This window comes from Toxotes jaculatrix, chromosome 17 (assembly GCF_017976425.1).
Source record: "Toxotes jaculatrix isolate fToxJac2 chromosome 17, fToxJac2.pri, whole genome shotgun sequence".
Lineage (NCBI taxonomy): Eukaryota > Metazoa > Chordata > Actinopteri > Toxotidae > Toxotes > Toxotes jaculatrix.
The window spans coordinates 11917052-11936873 of NC_054410.1; the positions used below are offsets into that span (position 1 = coordinate 11917052).

General features: G+C 40.3%; 1 protein-coding gene across 1 annotated transcript in view; it reads left to right on the top strand.

Annotated features, from left to right (window-relative positions):
• Positions 1 to 19822, top strand: part of ltk (leukocyte receptor tyrosine kinase) — a 54457-nt gene that overhangs the window by 32752 nt on the left and 1883 nt on the right. Inside the window, exons 11-27 of the mRNA XM_041061595.1 lie at positions 180 to 251; positions 593 to 767; positions 1754 to 1904; positions 2063 to 2191; positions 2511 to 2667; positions 7262 to 7447; positions 8175 to 8273; positions 10534 to 10695; positions 10851 to 10964; positions 14686 to 14872; positions 14967 to 15057; positions 15567 to 15631; positions 16802 to 16931; positions 17014 to 17111; positions 17514 to 17606; positions 17877 to 17978; positions 19463 to 19597. Of these exons, the coding sequence (XP_040917529.1) occupies positions 180 to 251; positions 593 to 767; positions 1754 to 1904; positions 2063 to 2191; positions 2511 to 2667; positions 7262 to 7447; positions 8175 to 8273; positions 10534 to 10695; positions 10851 to 10964; positions 14686 to 14872; positions 14967 to 15057; positions 15567 to 15631; positions 16802 to 16931; positions 17014 to 17111; positions 17514 to 17606; positions 17877 to 17978; positions 19463 to 19597 (2146 nt within the window). The remainder of the gene's footprint in view (positions 1 to 179; positions 252 to 592; positions 768 to 1753; positions 1905 to 2062; positions 2192 to 2510; positions 2668 to 7261; positions 7448 to 8174; positions 8274 to 10533; positions 10696 to 10850; positions 10965 to 14685; positions 14873 to 14966; positions 15058 to 15566; positions 15632 to 16801; positions 16932 to 17013; positions 17112 to 17513; positions 17607 to 17876; positions 17979 to 19462; positions 19598 to 19822) is intronic.

The following is a 19822-nucleotide window of genomic DNA, read 5'->3' on the forward strand; positions in this document are numbered from 1 at the left end:
AGTCTTTATATATTAGTCTCTATGTTCACCCGTAATACCCTGTCTTGAATTGTTCTCATTCCCTTTAGTCCGTGTCGCTTCTGTCTGAATATAATTTTCAGTGAAATGCAGATGGGTGACTTTGTCTCTTTTTCTCTCTTTCCTCTCACCAACTCTACCTTGGCTCCCCCTCTCCTCAGATCTCAACTCTCTGCTGCCCATAACAGACTTTGAGGATATCTTAAGCCCCCTTCCAGAGCCCTCGGCCTCAGGTAATGTGCAGTTCTAGCTGTCACCTTGGATACTTTGTGATTTTTTGAAGCCTCCTTTGTCTACTGTGTCATTTTTTAATCCATTGTGCATGCAGAATTTACATACCAGGTGGAGGATTGTGTACTCACAATTTCTCTTGACACTTGAAGCTCTCTCCTGAATGTTTTGCCATATGTGCACTTCTGTTCTTCAGTGTTCAACAGTTTATCTTGCTGTCATGTAATTTTTTTTTTTTTAAAGTGAATACACACTACCTACATTTACCTACTCACTCAGCAATTGTATAATCTCCCACCAGCTCATGTCAGTGTTTTTCTTTTCTTTGCTTCCATTTTTCCAGAGGTTTCTCTGATGACATGGTGGTTTAACTCATGCGGTGCCAGTGGCCCCCACGGTCCCACCCAGGCCCAGTGTGACAGTACCTACAGGAACAAAAATGTCAGTGTTACTGTGGGGAAGGAAGGCCAGTTTAAAGGAGTCCAGATGTGGAGGGTACCTGCTACCAACAGATATCTGTAAGTGATAGAGGGGATGGTTTGATGCTCATCTATCTGAAGTGAAAGTTTCTCTCAAGTCAGTCGCAAGCTGGTCAGTTTTTTGTTTTCTTTTAAAATCCCATGAAAAGGCCAAAACCAACAATTAATGCCCCATTAACTACTGTTCAGAGGTAACTACTGTTACATCGCTCAGCTGTAGTATTTTTTTTTTTTTTTCAAGGTTTACAGTCGGAAATGGCTTGAGTGTTTGAGGTTTAGAGCCCAGACAGTGATGGGAAGTCAAAGTATTGAAATATGGACTAATGTACAGTTGGTTTTGATCTTTTCACAGGATTTGTTGACAAAAGCTAAAATGTAAAATAGAGCCAGTCTCGTCCTGTAAAAGAAGTGATCCCTATAATGCAGGATATGACAGGTTTTATACAACCAAAAAGAGTTCCTGTGCTGTTTACACTTCTTTACATAGTTCATTTTTAAGAGCTTAGTCACTGAGGGAGCGAACAGTCATCCACATGTGCTAACATTGTTTGCGTGACTCAGAGAGTTGGGCTAAGTGATAATTTAGAGGTGTGACTATGTGCTTAGGGACTAAATCATTCTGGCCATGCTGACTGTAACTGATTGTTGTCCTGCCAGATCGAAACGTCAAGCTGTTTGTCTTTGCACAGACGGTCATGGGACCTCATTTTCACACTCACGACATGAGATGAGGCAACAGAAAAATGTCAGGATTAATCCTAGGATTTACAGGGTGTTGAATTACTCGGGCTAAATTATACACAGGCGCCAATATCAACACAGAGCGTCTGTTTGTAAGAGGAAATCATGATAAAGCTGCAGGTGATTGTGTCTTTTGATTGGTGTGTTGTGACAGACATCTATAGCAGGCTACTCAATTGTACTGCAGTCTCTCTATCTACTGTGATATATGCTATGGAGCCTGAGCCAAAATGCAATTTATTTCACAGCATTTAATCACATTGTGGTGCAATGATCTCCCTCAGCATCTCTGCCTACGGGGCTGCAGGAGGGAAGGGAGCCAAAAACCACAACAAACGCAACCATGGGGTCTTCATTTCTGCCATATTTCCTCTGGAGAAAGGAGAGACACTTTACATCTTGGTGGGCCACCAGGGAGAAGATGCGTGCCCAGGGGTGAGTAGGATTCGTTGATGTGTGCAATGTCCCCACTGGGACATCTTTTGCCAGAGAGAGAGTGACCCAGATATAAAATTCTTGCCTGCTGGATTCACAATTTTGTGAAGACGGCTTCTCCCTCTGAAACTTGAATCTTCCTCTCCCCCTTGGCGTAGAGAAATCCCCACACTCAGAAGATCTGTCTGGGAGAGTGGTCAGTGATTGAAGACGACCTCAGGGGAGAGGCTGGTGCAGAGTGGGCTGGTGGAGGAGGTGGCGGAGGGGGAGCTACCTACATCTTCAAGGTGACAAAGGATACTTTGTGCTGCTTCAACACTGCAAGTCCCTTCTGTCGGTTTGTGTGATGCCTTGCCAGGATTAAGTGAATGTGCTGATAGGCATCCAAACATGTTTGTCACTTTCGCTATGATCTCCCATCTATAATAAAAATGGAGGTTAAAATGGGTCATGTTCAGTTTGCTTTACTGCTGAGGCTGATGCCTTAATCATGTTCCATTTGCAGTGAAATGTTGAGATCCAAGTAAATGCATTTGCACCACTTAGCTTGTACATAGATGAAGTGGTCTCAAACAAAAGAGAGTTTCTGTGTTGCCGTCTTGTCAGATGGAGAATGGTGAGCTGATTCCCTTGCTGATCGCAGCTGGTGGAGGAGGAAATGCCTACCTGGAGGACCCGGAGTCCAGTCTGCATCAGATACCACTGGAGCAGTACGAAAATAGCACCACACGTCCCAGTACCAATGGTCGAACCGGCGCTGCAGGTGTGTTGGTGGAATTTATCCTACAACCAATACAAGATGTTTGTTTAAAGAGTTGGTTCACTGAAACTACAGAACACTAATTTTCTCATTTACCTGTAGCAGTATGGAGCCATGACGAATTTTGCAGTTTTATGTGCCCAGGTTTTGAGATGTCTGACTTTGAGATTTCTCCCTTCACTGGGTTATTTTTCATTCTCAGAAAAAAAACTGAAACAACAACCAACAGCAACATCTCTCTCTGAAATCAGTGTTTCTGTTACTCTGGATAATCCATAGCACATGTAGTCAGCAGTCCTCACAGGGACTATTTCTTTAATCGAAAGTAATTTTGCTTAAAACAGTTTACCACGAGGTCTGTGAGTAATTACGAATCAGGAACACTGTTTGGGCAATTGTTGGATTTTGTATTGTATTATGTAAGTATTTGTTGGGGGATTTTATAACTTTATTAGATAGTCAACAGTGATGAGATCACAGTAAATGAAGGTAGAGATCTAGTAAACATGCAGCATAGGTCCCAGCTGGACTTGACCCAGGGACATTATGGTTCATGGTCAGTGCTTTTTCTTGTTTTTTTGTTTTGTTTTGTTTTGTTTAATCATTACATTTTTTTTTATTTTATTCCTGGAGCAGTGCAGCACATCATAGAGCAGATACAGAGTACAAAGCATTTACACAGAACAAAGGACAGTTATCCTGTAAAATAAAATGACCATGGACATGAAGCACCTATTTACATTCAGTTTAATATTCAACCAAAACTGAATTGAAACCATGTCTCTGTTCTTTTCCCTCCATCATTAATTTTTCTATCCAGATCATTTCATCAACCCATTCCTTCACCGTGGGACATCTAGGGTTCTTCCAGTTTTCCAGTACAAGCCTTGCCACTGTGATAAAACCAAATTTTAAAATATTGAATTTGCTCTTTGTTATATTAGGTACCACTGTCTTTTTGCCAGGGATACAAAACGGTGGGGGTAGGTGCTGACTTAAACCCAGCCAATTCCCCAACATCTCCAAGATTTTACACCATAATAGGGGAGCCATGAAACCCTCCCAGACCCTGTGCAAATGTGTGCCCAGCTCGCTCTTAGACTTCCAGCACTGATTGCGATCAGCAGTTCCCATTTTGTGAAGTCTAGCTGGTGTCTAGTAATATGTGTACTAAATTATAGTGAATAAATTTCCCTCTCTGATGTTTTTTTTCCCCTACTTTTGATGTAACATCTGACCACTCCTTATCTTCAGTATCAGTTGCAAGGTCCTTCTGCCATTTTAATTTGAGATTATTACAGGAATCACCTGTGGAGTGTTTGGACATTTTGTAAAACACTGAAGCTCTTTGAACTTCCAGAGGTGACGTGAAGCACTCCTTTAAACAGTGCATTCACTGTTCTTGAATGCACTGCCAATACAATGTTAGTTCTCAGTGGATATTTTGGTGTTATTCCAGAGTGAGGAGAATGACTGGTTTTAATGTTACATTCTATAAGCTTAATGGATTGTAGTCCACACCCTCCTTAAGTGAAACAGTATGGGATTGTGATTCTTATTTTCCTCCTGACGTGATACAGTGGTAATGGGACAATGTGGCGCAGCCAGGCATTGTTCTGTAGTTATACAGTCGGGGTCAGCTCTAAACCAATGTGTAGCCAGTTTGATTATCTCAAAAGATTATACATTATGCAAACTCCTTTATCCCTGTCCATACACATCTTAATCATTTTAATTCTGGGCTTCTTCTTATCCCATAGAAAATTGTTGGTAATTTTGTGTACTACCTATAAATCAAATAATAGATCTTCAGAGTAAGCATCGTCAAGAGATAATTAAAATGAGGAGCCACTGCCATTTGGACTACTTACCCCAAAGTGATAGTCTCAGTGCTCCCTACTCCAATTATTTCTTATTTTGCCCAGTAGTGAGTCCTACTTTCATTATTTCATCAAGATTCAGACTAAGTTTAATCTCTGAATACGTCATTCCGACAGGTACCCGTTCAAAATCAAACTGAGACACAATATTTGAATCACAAGGTTTTGACCATGGCATAGCCACAAATTTACTGCAGTTGGTTTTGTAACTTGACAATTCAGAAAATAATTGGATAGCATTCATTAATGTAGGGAGGGGGTTGGAGACGTTGCTAATAAGCAATAAAATGTCATCAGCATAGAGCATCAGCTTCTGCTCCTTTCCAGCTCTCTTCACCCCCCCAGGTGAATACATTGAGAAAACTTCACAATTTATTCAGCTGTTTACTGACACATGGTGCAGGAACAACACAAAAGAAAGGAAGGAAACATAACATAAATATAATAAATAATAAATGATTCATAAAATTAAGTACAGTACATAATCCTGATGAATCTGAAGGCTGGTTGCAGACTCAGTTCTGATCCTTATGATCACAGTGCTTAAGCGTCCTAGTAAAGAATGTGCTTTCTTGTCAAGCGCTGAAGAGCTATAAGCCTCAGATGACAACAGGCTGACAACAGGCCCCTTGAAACTGAGTGAACTCAAACTGTGGTGTGAAACCAAGTGCATGTTTTTCTCCTTTCTCTAGAAGGTAGCGTTAAAACCTGTTGTTCTGTACCCACACTCTTAAGTAACACGTGTTGGCATGCATGTGTGCTCTCACACCGCAGGGCATGCTCGGCTATCTGGATTGTAGTTTTACGTTCCTGGTCTTGACCTTTGAATCAGGACATATATGGCAGAGACTGCTCTCTTTGCTCCTGGAAATGCCTGATGGAACGTTCTCAGTAAATCCCCCCTGACTAGCAGAGCCTTAACACAGACCATCTATCAGCTAATCTTACTGAAACTTATGTGGGATTGTTTAGACAAAGCTCTGAGCGTCACATTAAATGTGTAGCTCTTAGTAGTGTGCACAGGAGGTGTGTGAGTGTGTGGGTTTGTGAGCTGTGTTTTTGCTGGTGCATATATTTGAACCATGTTTGAAACTGGTCTTCCTGCTGCCACGTGAGACTTTGAGCTGCAGAAAATACTGTATATATGTCATTATCATGCATCACATGGCTCTGGCTGTTCCTTAACAAACAGAAGGGAGCAGCATTGAATGTTGTTTATTTATAAAGCACTACTGCAAAAACTGCCTAGCTACCTCTGCTCTCTGGTCACATTTAAATATAGTACTTACAATGCCAGGTCACAGGACATCTTAACATTAGCTGTGCTTCTTGTTCATACTTAGAAAAACTGGGCTCAAATATTATGCTGCATACAAATGGAGCCCTAAAATAATTGACGTTACATTCTCTTTTTTCGCTGGAACATTTGAAAGGTTGTCTAGATAGATAAATTTAGAGATAGAGATTAGAGATATATATTTATATAGAGAGAGAGATAGACATATCTATATATTTGCAGTCACGCTTGCACATGATTTTCTGTGAAAAAAATCATGAATGTGAAAATATGTAATGTGTGTCTGTGTCTCTGTTGAAAAGGAGACCCTGATCTCAGTGAGACTAACTGTTTAATTAGAGAATTTATATAAATGATGGGATTTTAAGATTTCGGCGCAGTTTGCTCAGGCCTGTGAACTACTGTGCTGCACTTGTGTGATTCATGCTTTTATCTGCTCATCAACGTAGATTAGGTGCCCTGATCTGTTGGTGATTGAACCTGTCAACTCTTAAAATGATTGTTCATTGTTAAACGGTTTTCTGTCTTCATCACTGCACTTGTTTTGACCAGGACACAGTTCTACCTGCTTTTTTTGCTCTGTGCTAAATCACTTGTCAGCATGCAAAATGGGAGACACAAAGCAAATTAAGCTTCCCATGTAAATAAAAAACCGTTACAATGCAACTACACAATAGCATGTGGCTGCCAGCAACATAAATATGAATAAGAGGATTGGTGGAAAGTGTGGGGATGTTGTATGCTGTCAAACAAAATTCTGTGTTGTTCTTTATCTTTTTTGAATGGCTGAAGCCTCGCTGTTGACCCTCTCATGTCCACCCACCAGATGCCTGTGACCAGAAACAAATCACTTTCCACAGTCGCCACTTATTTCTATGCTGTGTCTCTGCCGACTTCACTCAAACCTCCAGCTAGATGTCTTCGCACCTTGTCAAATGTAGTCTCAACAAGATTCAGCTCTTTCCTTGAAGAACCTTCCCTTCTTTAGATTTCTCTCTGGATCCTGACACTCGGAGCAGTGACTGATTTGCATCTCACACTGGGCTGGCGATTTTTGAAGCTTGACTCATACTGGGAATTACGTGTGAATTGATTTGGACCCTTTTTCAAAAATGCAATACTAAATTGGTGGAATATTCCTTTAACATCACCCACTGTCTCAGTGTCATTGCAGCGATAACATAAATCTGCAGATTAGTTTCAACAACTACCATTAAAGACATGAGGAAACTCAGACTTACTCCTTTCTAAGCCACCCAGTCTCCTTGCTGCTGTTATCTAACGCAGAAACCTGTCATGTTTTCAATCTTATTTCTGTTTTTTAAGTCCCTCATGGTTATAAAAACACAATGGACGGCCCCTACTTTTTATGTTTGATGTAGTAGTGTTTAATTTTGTGTTCCTGTTTGTTTCCCTGAAGGTGGAGGTGGAGGCTGGAACGACAGTCCCAGTCCTCACCTCAGAGCTGGCAAGTCTCTGGCAGAGGGTGCAGAGGGGGGGTCAGCATGTCCACTGGCCTTGTCCAGGCTGAGCTGGTCCACCTACGGGGGGTTTGGAGGTGGAGGTGGGGCCTGCACCGCTGGAGGTGGTGGAGGAGGGTACAGAGGTAAAAATATTTATCTGTGCTTTACCATTTTTCTATCCCTGCACTGTTATGTCTGTTCGTTTTATCTGTCTCGCACTTTCTTGTCATTTCAACACAGACACTCCACAAAACTAAAAAAGACTAGTTACAATTTTTGTGGCATTTCTCTTTTAAAAAAAAAAAAGCCTGTATTTCAGTCTGACGCATGCATTTTTCTTTAGGTTGCTCTTGACAGTTGACTCTTGACACAATGTGACACAATGTGACAAAATGTGAACTAAAAAGTGTGTAATTGTCCCTGTCATATTCATGTGCAATTCTGCGCAAAATAATGTCAAGGACTACCAGGCACTGCAATTATTATTACTTTTTTTTTTTTTTAGTTTGTTGCTAATCATACATAGTAACTCTGCATCTTCTTTTTGTTTATTTCTATGCTTTTATCCTAGAATGACATAACAGCCTGCCAGAACCAGCAGAATAGAGCAGGTTAATTTTAAGATCACTCTGATCTAAACACAGTTTAATGTCTTTCAACTTTCTTTCACCAAGTTAAAAATACAGGATGCTTATGTATGTATTGATTTATTTATTGTAGCCGGGAGGAAACTGTCAAGAGTGGCGAAAAACTGACAAGTATATAGCAAACACACTGACGAGCATGAACTGTCATAATAGGAACAGAAAGTGTTGATATGATTTTTAATACCGACTGATAGAAACGTTCACAACATGGATTCTATGACAGGAGGTGACGCAGCGCTGATGGATGAGATCACAGCTGACGGCCAGAACGGTGTCTCATTTATTCACCCAATGGGAGAGATTTTCCTGCAGCCTCTGGCAGGTGAGACTTGGTCTGACCACATATCGTAATTATACGAAGACAATGATGGTGGTAAAGATGAAGACTAGTCCAAATGAGATTAAGAATAATGCTCTATTTGTTGTTGAAAGCATATGATGCACCAGGAAAGCTAGTCACTTGACACTTATGTTTTTATTTATTTATTTATTTATTTTCCATGAATAGAATTGAGAACAAAGAGCAAATGCCATTACTCATGAGGACAGATGAGATGAGATGCAGTTGAAAGGTCTGGAAAAGCTAGTAAATGGTCCCTGTGGTTTTGTGTGTGTCTGTGTACGTGTATGTGTGTGTGTGTGTGTGTGTGTGAGAAATTAGAGTAGAATAGACTAGAACAGAGCTGATGAAGACCATAAGATGCTGTGGAAAGCAGCTTAGTGGTGACCAGTAGCATGTTGGAAATACTGCTATGAGTTTCCTAGTAACAGCTCAAATTTACATAAAAAAACTGAGATCAATTAACAGAAAATGGAGCATAAAATGGTGATAAAATGAACAAGAACTAACTGAACAATAATTTGAAATAAAGTCATGAAATTACTTTGATAGGAAGCAAAAAAAGAAACGAAATAAAACTGATGTGTAATTATTGAAATATTAAACTTGCAGATTGGCAGTAAAACTACAGGCTCAATGAACAGATGTACTATAAATTAAGATGCCATCCTGTATTTTATGTTCTCCAGTATTCCTATGAAAACATTTGGACGTATTTGGAGTTATGTAACATATAGTTGCATCATTGCTTTGAGTCAGTTGCTGACAGACAGCATTAAACGTGGCTGATCCCAGGGCACAGAGACGTTGTCGGTGTGAAGATTAAATCCTGAGCTCCCGGGCTCTTGTTCACTTAGTTCTCCAAGCAATTGATCCAGTCAGTGCCTCAGAATATACCTGTGTTTGTATGTGTGTGCCAAACTATGTGTCTGAACATTTAGGCCCACACAGCCTCTCCTACACATGGATATATGAAGTGGGGAATTTTTTTTTTCTGTTTGTTTGTTTTTGTGTTTTTTTTTTTTTTTTTTTTGTTTTTTTTTGTTTTTTTTGGGTTGTGTTTTTTTTTTTTTTTTGGTGAGACTACCAACCATCTGATTCTCATTATTCAGTGGGAGCAACAGGAAGGCAGTTGATTAATCCACAGCCTCATGGAGCCTGTTGCCTTCGGCGCCAACAGACAGACTTCCATTCTCATGTGAAAGACGCTCTTGTTGTTGTTGTTGCGTGTGCTGCCAGTCATCGCTTTCAAACACAATGAGTGCCTATGCAACATGAAACGCATTCAAAGCCAGATCTGAGATAAAGAGATGTTATCATGGTTGAGTTTTATGGCAAATATGTTTTTCTGTAATGTAGTTAAAACATCTTCTTGTCTTTAACCAAAGGTTTAGGTTTAATAAACGACACATGGAACATGCCTACTGCTCCTCCTGTTCATAGTTTGTATCAACAAACAATGGAGCACTGTTTGGTCCAGATTTGTAGAGTAACCTAATAATGGAAAACATTCAAATTACAGCCTTATGTTGAATGTAGACTAAAATGTTGAACCCATAAAGGTATGTAAATGTTATAGAAAACCATTTTATTACTGCATTTTTGCACAAATACTCACATAATTGATCATATAGGCTTTAGCACGACATCTGTTATCTGTTCCGATGCTGAAAGGCAAAGCTGGTGAGATTCTAGATTATTCTTCTTATCAGCAAATCTCATTAAAAGACCAAAGCTAATAGTGTGTAAGTCTGTTGAAAATCTTACTCAAACACACATAAATAATCCCTTAAAACCGTTTTCTAACATTCATTTGTTAGGGGACTATATTCAGCTGCTGGTTTACTTCACTAGTATTTACAGCAGCGGGATGATGAATGTGAGACTAACTCAACTACAGAGTCCATGTTCCGCACAATAAATAGTCATGTCAGCCAGTGCAAAAGTGTGGCTCACTGATGTTTGTTTAATAGTTTTTGGATAACAATGAAGTTTTCTGGCTCAAAGGAATATGTTATTTCAGACTTTGGCTTCTCAGATGACACTTGTTAGATTAATTCAATGTTGGTTTTGTTCTCTTCATGTGACTTGCTGACAAGAAAGAAACTTTCAGAATATCACCAGACCTTGTTTGTTTGAGCATCTAGGAACGCAGTTGATTGATGATCTCCCTCTGAAACAAATAGTTTCACTTCTGGTGTTTGTGTTTTTTGTTGCGTGTGCGTTTATGTGTGTATACTAGCGATGGAGAGTCATGGGGAATGTGAGATCAAGGTGCAGCTGAACTGCAGCCACTGCCAGACACAGAGCTGCAAACGCGATGAAGATACTCACCTCATCCTCTGTCTCTGTGATGAAGATGAAGTCCTGGCCAGTGACAATGTTACATGCATTGGTACTGTAGGTATGTAAATATCTCCAAATAAAAAGTACTTTCTCTTTTGGATAATAGTTAACAAATCATAACAGATCTCAATAAATGCCACAGAGGAGGTTAAGCTAAACTGAAACTCTTCTTCAAGCCTTTTAATCAACCCTCTTCTTCCCCAACTCTCCTAGCAGCTCCGCAGGGACCGGCACCGCAAGGCCAGATGTCGACGTCGCTGATCCTGGCTGTCGTGGTTTCCACCATCGCAAGTGGCATCGCGTTGATCTGCGCAGGCGTCATCCTCAGTAAGAGACTCCTCCAGTTCTGTGTGCAATCTGTGCCCACCACCTTCCACCGGCTGTGAGCACAGCTGGATGTACAGATGCTTCCAGATCTTAGTGACAGCAGAAACAGGAACACCTTTGATAAGTGTTGGTTTGAGTTTCCTCCTCTGGTCGTGCGCTGGATGATGTGGGTCTGAATTTTAGGATGCTGACACAATATTATGTGAGCACCTATGAACACTTTCACTACAAGCACTTGTTTCAGGTGATGCTCTTCTTTCTCTAGCTGTGTGTAAATACAGTAGAAATAAGCCCAAAGCATGTGAAACAAGATCATACTACAGAGATACAGAGAAGTTAGGTAATGAGCTGACTGCAGTTAAATACCATTCTGTCTATACTTTGTATTTAGTGCCTACAGTAGAACAACTGCTCTTGTGGAAGCATGGAACAGTAGGGATGTACTGTAAGTTCATCTCAGAATATGAGTTTAATAGAAATAGATAAATGGCTTTTAAAAAGGACAAGCCAAAAGCTTTGATATTTGACAAGGAAGTGTCTCTCAGTTGGAGATGTGTACTGATGAGTGAGATTATATAGCAGTAAATGTCAGCCATTATGATTCAGTGGCTGGAAAAGCAAAAAAAACCTGAAAAAAAATGTAAAAAAAAAACAAAACAATTATATAGACATGAAGATTAGATGGTGACTTTATCTGAATCCATGGGCATTGACTCTTTATGATAAGAGTCTTAGATATGGCAGAAAGACTTACGCTGTTACAACAAAATGCTTTTTACACAAAGCACGGTGATATACAGAATTTAGCAGAGGGTGAGCAAGACCATCTGTTTCTGAAGAAAGAACTGAATAGATTTTCTCTATTGGTTGCAGATTTTGGTTAATTTGAGACAGTTGGACACTTAGACATAATGTAAAATGCTTCACTGATGATTCTTGCACAAGTAAACTGGGAATAATTAGGGAATTAACAATTAACCAATTTGTGCAGTTTTAATTTTACAACTCAGTGGTAACAACACTTTAGGGAAGAAAATGAAAGACAACTGAGGGATAAAGAGAAAACCACAATATAATATCTAATATGAATTATAACAATGTTGTATAATAACTAATTTTGCATTGGTATTTAACTTGGTCTAAAAAGCTGCTATGCAATATATACTGTTAAATGTTGACTTATATGCTAACCCTTGTTTTCTGAACCGCAGACACTTTATATTAATAGTATTTGTCTGCAGTATTAACAACATATGCAGTCATTTTGCAGTAATATAGGACAGTAAGGGATTATATAACTAATTATGCTTCTTTTTTGCACCTTTGTCACCTTTTTGCATCTGCTGCAGATAATTGGGAAGGGAATCCTCACATATTGGTCGACCCACTAATCTTCCACCAAATGCCGTTGAAGGTGTTTGAATATTTCAGGTTCTCTCTCTCTCGCTCTCGCTCTCTCTCATCCTCTCCATAACCTCCGTGAAAGAGCTGAATATTAAGTGAAGTTCAACTGTGGAAGACTCGCTCGCTCTTCCTTTCCCACAGTCAGTTTTGGTGAATCTAAACTTTGTGTAAGGGCCTCTGGAGGGATCCGCACAGCACTGACTTCCTGTGAAATATCAGTTACATTTTCAGCTCTGTGGGCTCAAAACACAGAGAAGAAAACCAGGTGTGACTAAAGCAGTTACATAAAACAAACTTCCTGTAAGGAAAGTGATACAAAGTGAAGCTGATGGATTATAGGAGTAAAGTGGAGTTGTTTTTCCCATTGGCAATGAGACCTGAGCGAGGTTAAATCAAAGACGAAGACCGTTATATGACAAGATATTGATATTGGATTTGTTTGCGAATGCATGTTTGAAATGTACATTGGGAAAACGCTGGATGGTGTTTCTTTTCAAAAGTAGAAGTACCAGAATAAGTTGTGAAAATGTAATAAATTGGTTTCTCCTGCAGAGTCAAAACTGAACTACAGGGGAGCACTGTCCTTTCAGGAGATGAGAGATGTAGAGAAATGGGCAACAATCTTGATAAGACAGTTGTATTATATGAATGGGAAATGGGAAATGCATTAAAGTGGAATGGACAGGTGAGCGAAGGTTAAGGTCAACTCGACCGGCAAATATAAGTCATCAGATAAATGGTCTTTTCTGAGAAAAGACACAGATTTCTGTTCTATCCTGAACAGAGGAAAAAAAAAAACGAAACAAAAGAAAATTTTAGTGTGTGAGATACTATTGCAAAAAAGTTAGAGCTTAGAAAGAGCTAAACATAGATTCACTGTGAAATCAGAGTGTAATCAGATGGATATTAATTGCAGATAAGATGGTTATCATGAACAGCTGTGGAGTGTAACTGCATGACAGCGTATTGCAATACTAGACAAAGTGCAAACAGGGCACAACAAACTGGGGCAAACCTCTTTTTTTTATGAAAAATGGATGAAATATTTAGTGGGCCTTCTTACTAACTGCGTTGTGTGTAATTGTGTGAATTTGCAAGTGAATAAATCAAGTACTAAAACAAAGACTGATGACATGTGTGCAATGCCTTACATCTGCTTTGCTTTTAAAAGAGGAAGATGTATTTATCAGGAGCATGTTTATCATTTAAAAAAAAAAAAAAAAAGGCAGCAAAACACACACACACCTCTTCAGGTTAACGGTGTCTCTTCACCTGAGCTCTCCCCCATGCAGGGAGGTAGTCTGTTCCCTGGGCGCTCCATGTCCTCCACCCCTCCTCCTCCTCCTCCCGCCCCCAACCCCCCCTCATCTCAGCCTTCCCCTCATCCCAACCCCCTGAGTCCCCTAGCATCTGCACCGGGCGATGGCTCGACGGCACCTCTTACCTGCACGCAACTCCCCCTCCCTGGCAGACTACCAACCTGCATCGGGGACGTGGGCTGCCTCCATGGCGGGTGAGTCCAAACTCACTGGCACAGACTAGTCTAGGAGCAGTAACCAAGGAGAGGACATCCCACAAAGCGTGGTGTTTGTGTGTGTGGAAGGATTTGTCTTCTTAAAAGAGAACTCCACCGATTTCACACAGGGGAGTGCTACAGCATATGTTGGGGAAAAAAGTTGTACACAACCTTTTATATCTTCAGAGGAAGCTGTGTAAAGTCTCATAGGTTGCCTCAATTGATGTCACTTGAGTCGGTGTCTGTCGCAGCTGACTGGGGTGTGAAATTCGAAAAAAGTGAACTTACAAGGCCTCTGTAGCCTGGTCCTCATCCCTGCTGGAGGCTAAAGGCTACATTAGCCACTGCCAGCATAATACAACTGTATCTTCAAACTGAGCTGACAGCTGTGTTGCATTGTGGGAACTATAGGTACCAGTTTCAGACAAGTAAGCAGAATGAATGGAAAAGTATCTCTGGTTCCTGCTGCATCGATTTTGATACCTGTCTGACAGAGTTAGCTAGTGCTGTGTGAGTCGGTGGAGTACTTTTTTAAGAATAAAATTTATGTCTGTGAATCTTTTTTCTTTTTTTTTTTTTTTTTTTTACAAATAGCCTCACTTCGATCACTGAGATGTGGCTTGACCCGTCCTTGTGTTACCGCTCCTACCTTTGACAGATAGTCAGGAAGTTGTTTCTACAACTTGCATGCAAGTGTGGGGTCCTGGTGACAGTCAGGGTTATAAGTGTTTTTGAAGAAGGTTCCTTAGACTGCGAAGTAAAACTGGCTTGTTTGTCTCTTTGTCTTGTCTTTGTCTCTAGTGTGGTACCGCAGAAAGAACGACCTGCATGCAGTGAGGGGGCGTCTGCAGAGTCCAGAGTACAAGCTGAGCAAGATCCGCTCCTCCACCATCATGACGGACTACAACCCCAACTACTGCTTTGCAGGAAAGGCCGCCTCACTCAGTGAACTGAAGGAAGTACCGCGCAAGAACATCACACTTCTCAGGTAGGACACTAGCAGACATATCAAAGGGTCCGTTTGAGGTTCTGCTGGGTCCTTTCACTTTCACTTCAATTGCTGTATTTTCCTTTTTTTTCAGAGCTCTTGGCCATGGTGCATTTGGTGAAGTCTATGAAGGACAAGTTCTGGGGATGAGCGGCGATAACAGTCCCATGCATGTGGCCATAAAGGTCAGCTCACACTCTGTGAAGCACATGTGGACGAACTGCACTTAAATGCTAGATGATCGCACCTCACCAGATGCTCATTACATTATAATCTTCTCAGCAATACGTGGGGTTCTCCTGCTTCTGGGAACTAAAGGTCACACACACACGTTGGATTTGAAAAAAGAGGTTTTTTTGTAATGCTTTTATTTAAAGAAGGGTTATTTGCTTACAACTTAATATGAAAACGTAATCATGTGCTTTGCTGTGCAATGAGTCATTATCATGCAAAGATGAAATCACATCCTGCACAAAATGATTGTTGACTGTGAAGAAGGAGACTGCAAATTTGTTCAGTCACTGCCCTCAAGTCACTTTAAAAACTTGACAAGTAAAAAAGCAAAAGCTGAGTGATCTCAATATGGGTTTTCCTGCTTTTCAATAGTCTTCTGATTAGGTCTAATGAAATCTTTCCTCTTGACAATAGCTCACACAGACCTCAAACTGCTTCTCTGATACTTTCTGCTCCACAGACTCTTCCAGAAATCTGCTCTGAACAGGATGAAATGGATTTCCTGATGGAGGCGCTGATTATGAGGTGCACCATACTACAGCCGTACACCATGCTGGTCGCCATCAAATTTAGTTCATGCAATGCATCATTCTCATAGCACACCTGACCTTTGTGCTAGCTTGTGTTTTACAGCCTAACATGTTCTTCAGCGATAGAGGAGATAACAGCTGGAGCCAGATGTGAAACTTTACTCACTCAGAAATGAAACTACGTCCATAAATTAAGCATGTGTATTGGCCTCTCATATAATTTACTGGTTGTTTTGGCTAATTATATGAGAAGCCAATTAGTGACTATATTTAGATCTCAGGAAAATAACTATAATACGGATCATTTAATTTTATTTTATGACCTGAGTGATGTTAATTTTTACCAGAGTCAGTAATTAGTCTCCCTCTTAAACATCTGTTGGACATTTTCCTTTTATTAGAGATAATATTTAGAGACAGCCAGGGGTTAATCCAGATCAAAGAAGCTTTCCAAATTTAGATCAGATCACACACATAGCTACAAATCACTCAGGTCACACATAGTGTGGAAGATAATTAATGACAAAAATACAGAGCCACACATAACAGCCTTGACTGGTAATAAATTTGTAGTTAAGATTTGAAAGTGCACAAGGACATCTTTGTTAGCACAGGACAGCTGCTTCTCTCTCACCCTCATTTCTCGGCCTCTCCCTGCTGTCTGCAGTAAAGGCTCAAAAATGGCCCTTAGAAGAAGGACAGCACGTCAAGCAAAATCTGTTTTGAGGACAGAGGAGGAGTTGTGTCTCCACATTTAAAGGAGCACATGACATACACACTGAGAGCAACATGAAGAAATAAAACATCAATCTATTAGTCCCATCGGCTTTTTCATTTGTCCAAAAGCTTCTGCTATGAAAATGATACGACCCTGATAGCCATGGACTATTTTGCTCTGAGGATTCACTAAATCAGGATATTTTTTCTCAAAACTTGTTCTATGCTTAAAGCTTGAATTGGTTTAAAGAGTTTTATAATAAAATTCTGTACATTCCACATTCATATCGCTTCTTGCTGTTTTGAAATTCTGTAAGTAAAATTTGCTGTTTGCATATTGCGTAACAAAACTTGACCATAACCAGTTGTATCTAGTATGAAAAGCCAGCCACTATCATACAGTTGTAGTTCTGCTAACCCAAATGTTGTTCACTGTTTGTCCACACAGCAAGTTCAGCCATGAGAACATTGTGCGCTGCATCGGTGTCAGTCTGAACATCTTGCCACGCTTCATCCTCCTGGAGCTGATGACCGGAGGAGACATGAAGAGCTTTCTGAGACAGAACAGGCCACGAGCTGTACGTCTGTTACACCTCTCTGTGTGGGTGCATGTGTGTGCGTTTGTGTGGTTGTGTGGTAATTGAGCTGTGCTGTATCCAGGGACAGAGCTCTTCACTCACTATGCGAGAGCTGCTGCAGATGGCCAGAGACATCGCCTGTGGCTGTCGCTACCTGGAGGAGAACCACTTCATACACAGGTTCAGATTCACACCCAGTGATTACAGCTGAGAGCTCAATTAAAATGCAAACTGAATATAGGGAATACTGGAGATCAGCAAGTGAAAAATACAATGTACCAGGGTTACAGTCACTTCTGTGTGTAACTGAGAGAGCTGCACTTAAACCAACATTGTGTAGCACTAGCAGGGAGGTTGTTTTTGGCGGTGAGAATGCCCCAGCAACTGCAACAACTCCATTGGTCATTAGGTAAATGTGAATAGGTTTAAACCAATCTTTAAACCAAACCTTTTTTAAAAATAAACAAATAAAATTGGGAAAAATCAACAGTGTATGAACTTTACTTATTGTACAGCAAACTGATTTAGCGGTAGGGTTTAGTGCCATCACGAAGCTACATTTTGTAACTGTGTTTTTTTTAGAGACATTGCTGCTAGAAACTGCCTGCTTACCTGCCCTGGACCTGACCGAGTGGCTAAGATTGGAGACTTTGGCATGGCACGAGACATTTACAGGTTTGTATACTGACTCTGCACCTCTGCAGTCCACATAGCAAAGCATACCCGATGATTTATGATAATGTGTCTCTTGGGAGCTATAGTGCTGGCAGCACTGGGATGATGTGGTAAATGGGGGACCAGTTGAACAACTATCTAATTTTCCTTCATGGGGCCAGTTTCTAAAATGTACTTAGAGAGTTCGTGGCCTTGTGGTACTTACCTTCTCTTCTAAACTAATGATAAATGGACATTCTTAAATCTGATAGCACTGCTTTTCTTTTCCAGAGCCAGCTATTACAGGAAAGGCGGTCGTGCCATGCTGCCAGTCAAATGGATGCCACCAGAGGCCTTTATGGAGGGAATCTTTACCTGCAAGACTGATACATGGTATAAACACAAAACACGTAATATATACAGGAAGGCTCCAAAATAAATTCACAATAAGGATAAAGATAACTTTTTTTCCTTTGGTTTGAGATGAGTGTTTTGTTTACAACTGACAGAATTTATAGATATTTAATACATTTTGAGTATCATGTGCTCATGCTATTGACTGGTGTCAACTGTTGTCACACCAAGTCCAGTATATTATTCAAACATACTCATAGGCATTGTGTATTGACAGTAAACAACTCATAGTATCACAACTCTTAATTGTAGCTCATTTAAAGGCCTTTATGCAGTTAGAGCAAGATGAAGAAATTTTCACAAACCAAGTAATTTTACTGCTAAACAAAACCAGACAGACCTACTGAGAGTTCAGCATTTGAAGAGCAGTATATCAAGTGAACATCTTTACAAGACAGAAACAGTATCTGTATTCAAGACATAGAGCCAGCTGAGCAATGTCCAAACCACTTCTCCAATGACAAAACAAGTCAAATATTTAGCATGGGCCAAACAACATCACAATTTCACTTTTTTATGTGGAGACAGCAGGCGGCAAACACAGTGGTGGGAATATGCACAGGATCAGCTTCACTTTAACCACAAAAAAGTATAGCTGAACCCTGCAGATGTTCCTTCTCTCTTACAGCTGTTTGGAAGAGGAATCATTTTCCGTCAAGATTTTCACCCGCAACAAATGAAAAAAAAAAAAAAAAAACAAGTTCAAGCTTGTGTGGATTTCCATTCAATTACCAGAACTCAACCCCAGGGAACAACTGTGGGAAAATACATAAAGAGAAAATACAAAATGTGTTGTAACATCACAGCACACCATCTTGAAGGTTCTAACAGAGTGCTAGAATAATATAAAAGACTAGAGAATTAATATTAGACAAACAAATGTTCACAATAACAGGTAAACTTTGATTAAGGTGAACCGTGAACATACAAAATAATGAGAATTTTAGACTTTAGTAAATATCACTACAGTTTTTATGTATATTAGTGAAAAAATAACATTTTTATGTCCAAGCAATATCATTTGTTTTCTGTAAACGGTTTCTGTTTTGGTAATTAAGACAATTCCTGACAGTGCGCTGAGACTTCTGAACCCCACTGTATGTGATAAAAACACCAGACTGTAATTGCTGATCAGTAAGAAATGGGATTCAGCTGTAATTATACTGCAGGCAGCAAACATTAATTTTGTCAGGAGGGAAAACCACACTAAAGACTCCTAGGAAGGTTTGTAGTTATGTAGAAATGTAATGAATTTTGGCTTTCCTCTTCATTTGCTTCTAGCCAAGGAACAATGAAATCTCTAGTTGTTTATGGTTTTTGTTTGTGCTGTTTACAGTACTTATTCGGGTATTCTCAGTCTGAAGAACATGAGAGCAGGAAAGATTTTTGGATGCCTCCCCTCCTCTTTTATCAGTTTGAATGAGCCAGACTTGTCAGTTGCTGATCTGTGTCTCCCCCTGCAGGTCATTTGGAGTGCTGCTGTGGGAGATCCTCTCCCTGGGCTACATGCCATATCCTTGTAAAACCAACCAGGAGGTACTGGAGTTTGTCACCGGCGGAGGTCGAATGGATCCCCCCAAGGGCTGCCCAGGGCCAGTGTGAGTACTGACAGGAAATACATCAAACTGGATGAGCCTGGATGTAAAGTCCAAGTTGGATAGAGAACTGAAATGCTTTTCACTACACTTGAGTTGCCTGGCTCTGCATTTCTTCATTATTCCAGGCAGGTTTTCTGAGTGTAAATGTTTCATTAATTCCCTACAAAGACAGAATGCTGTGATAATGCAAAATCCTCCCCTTGTGGAGTTTCAAACTGGAGTGGA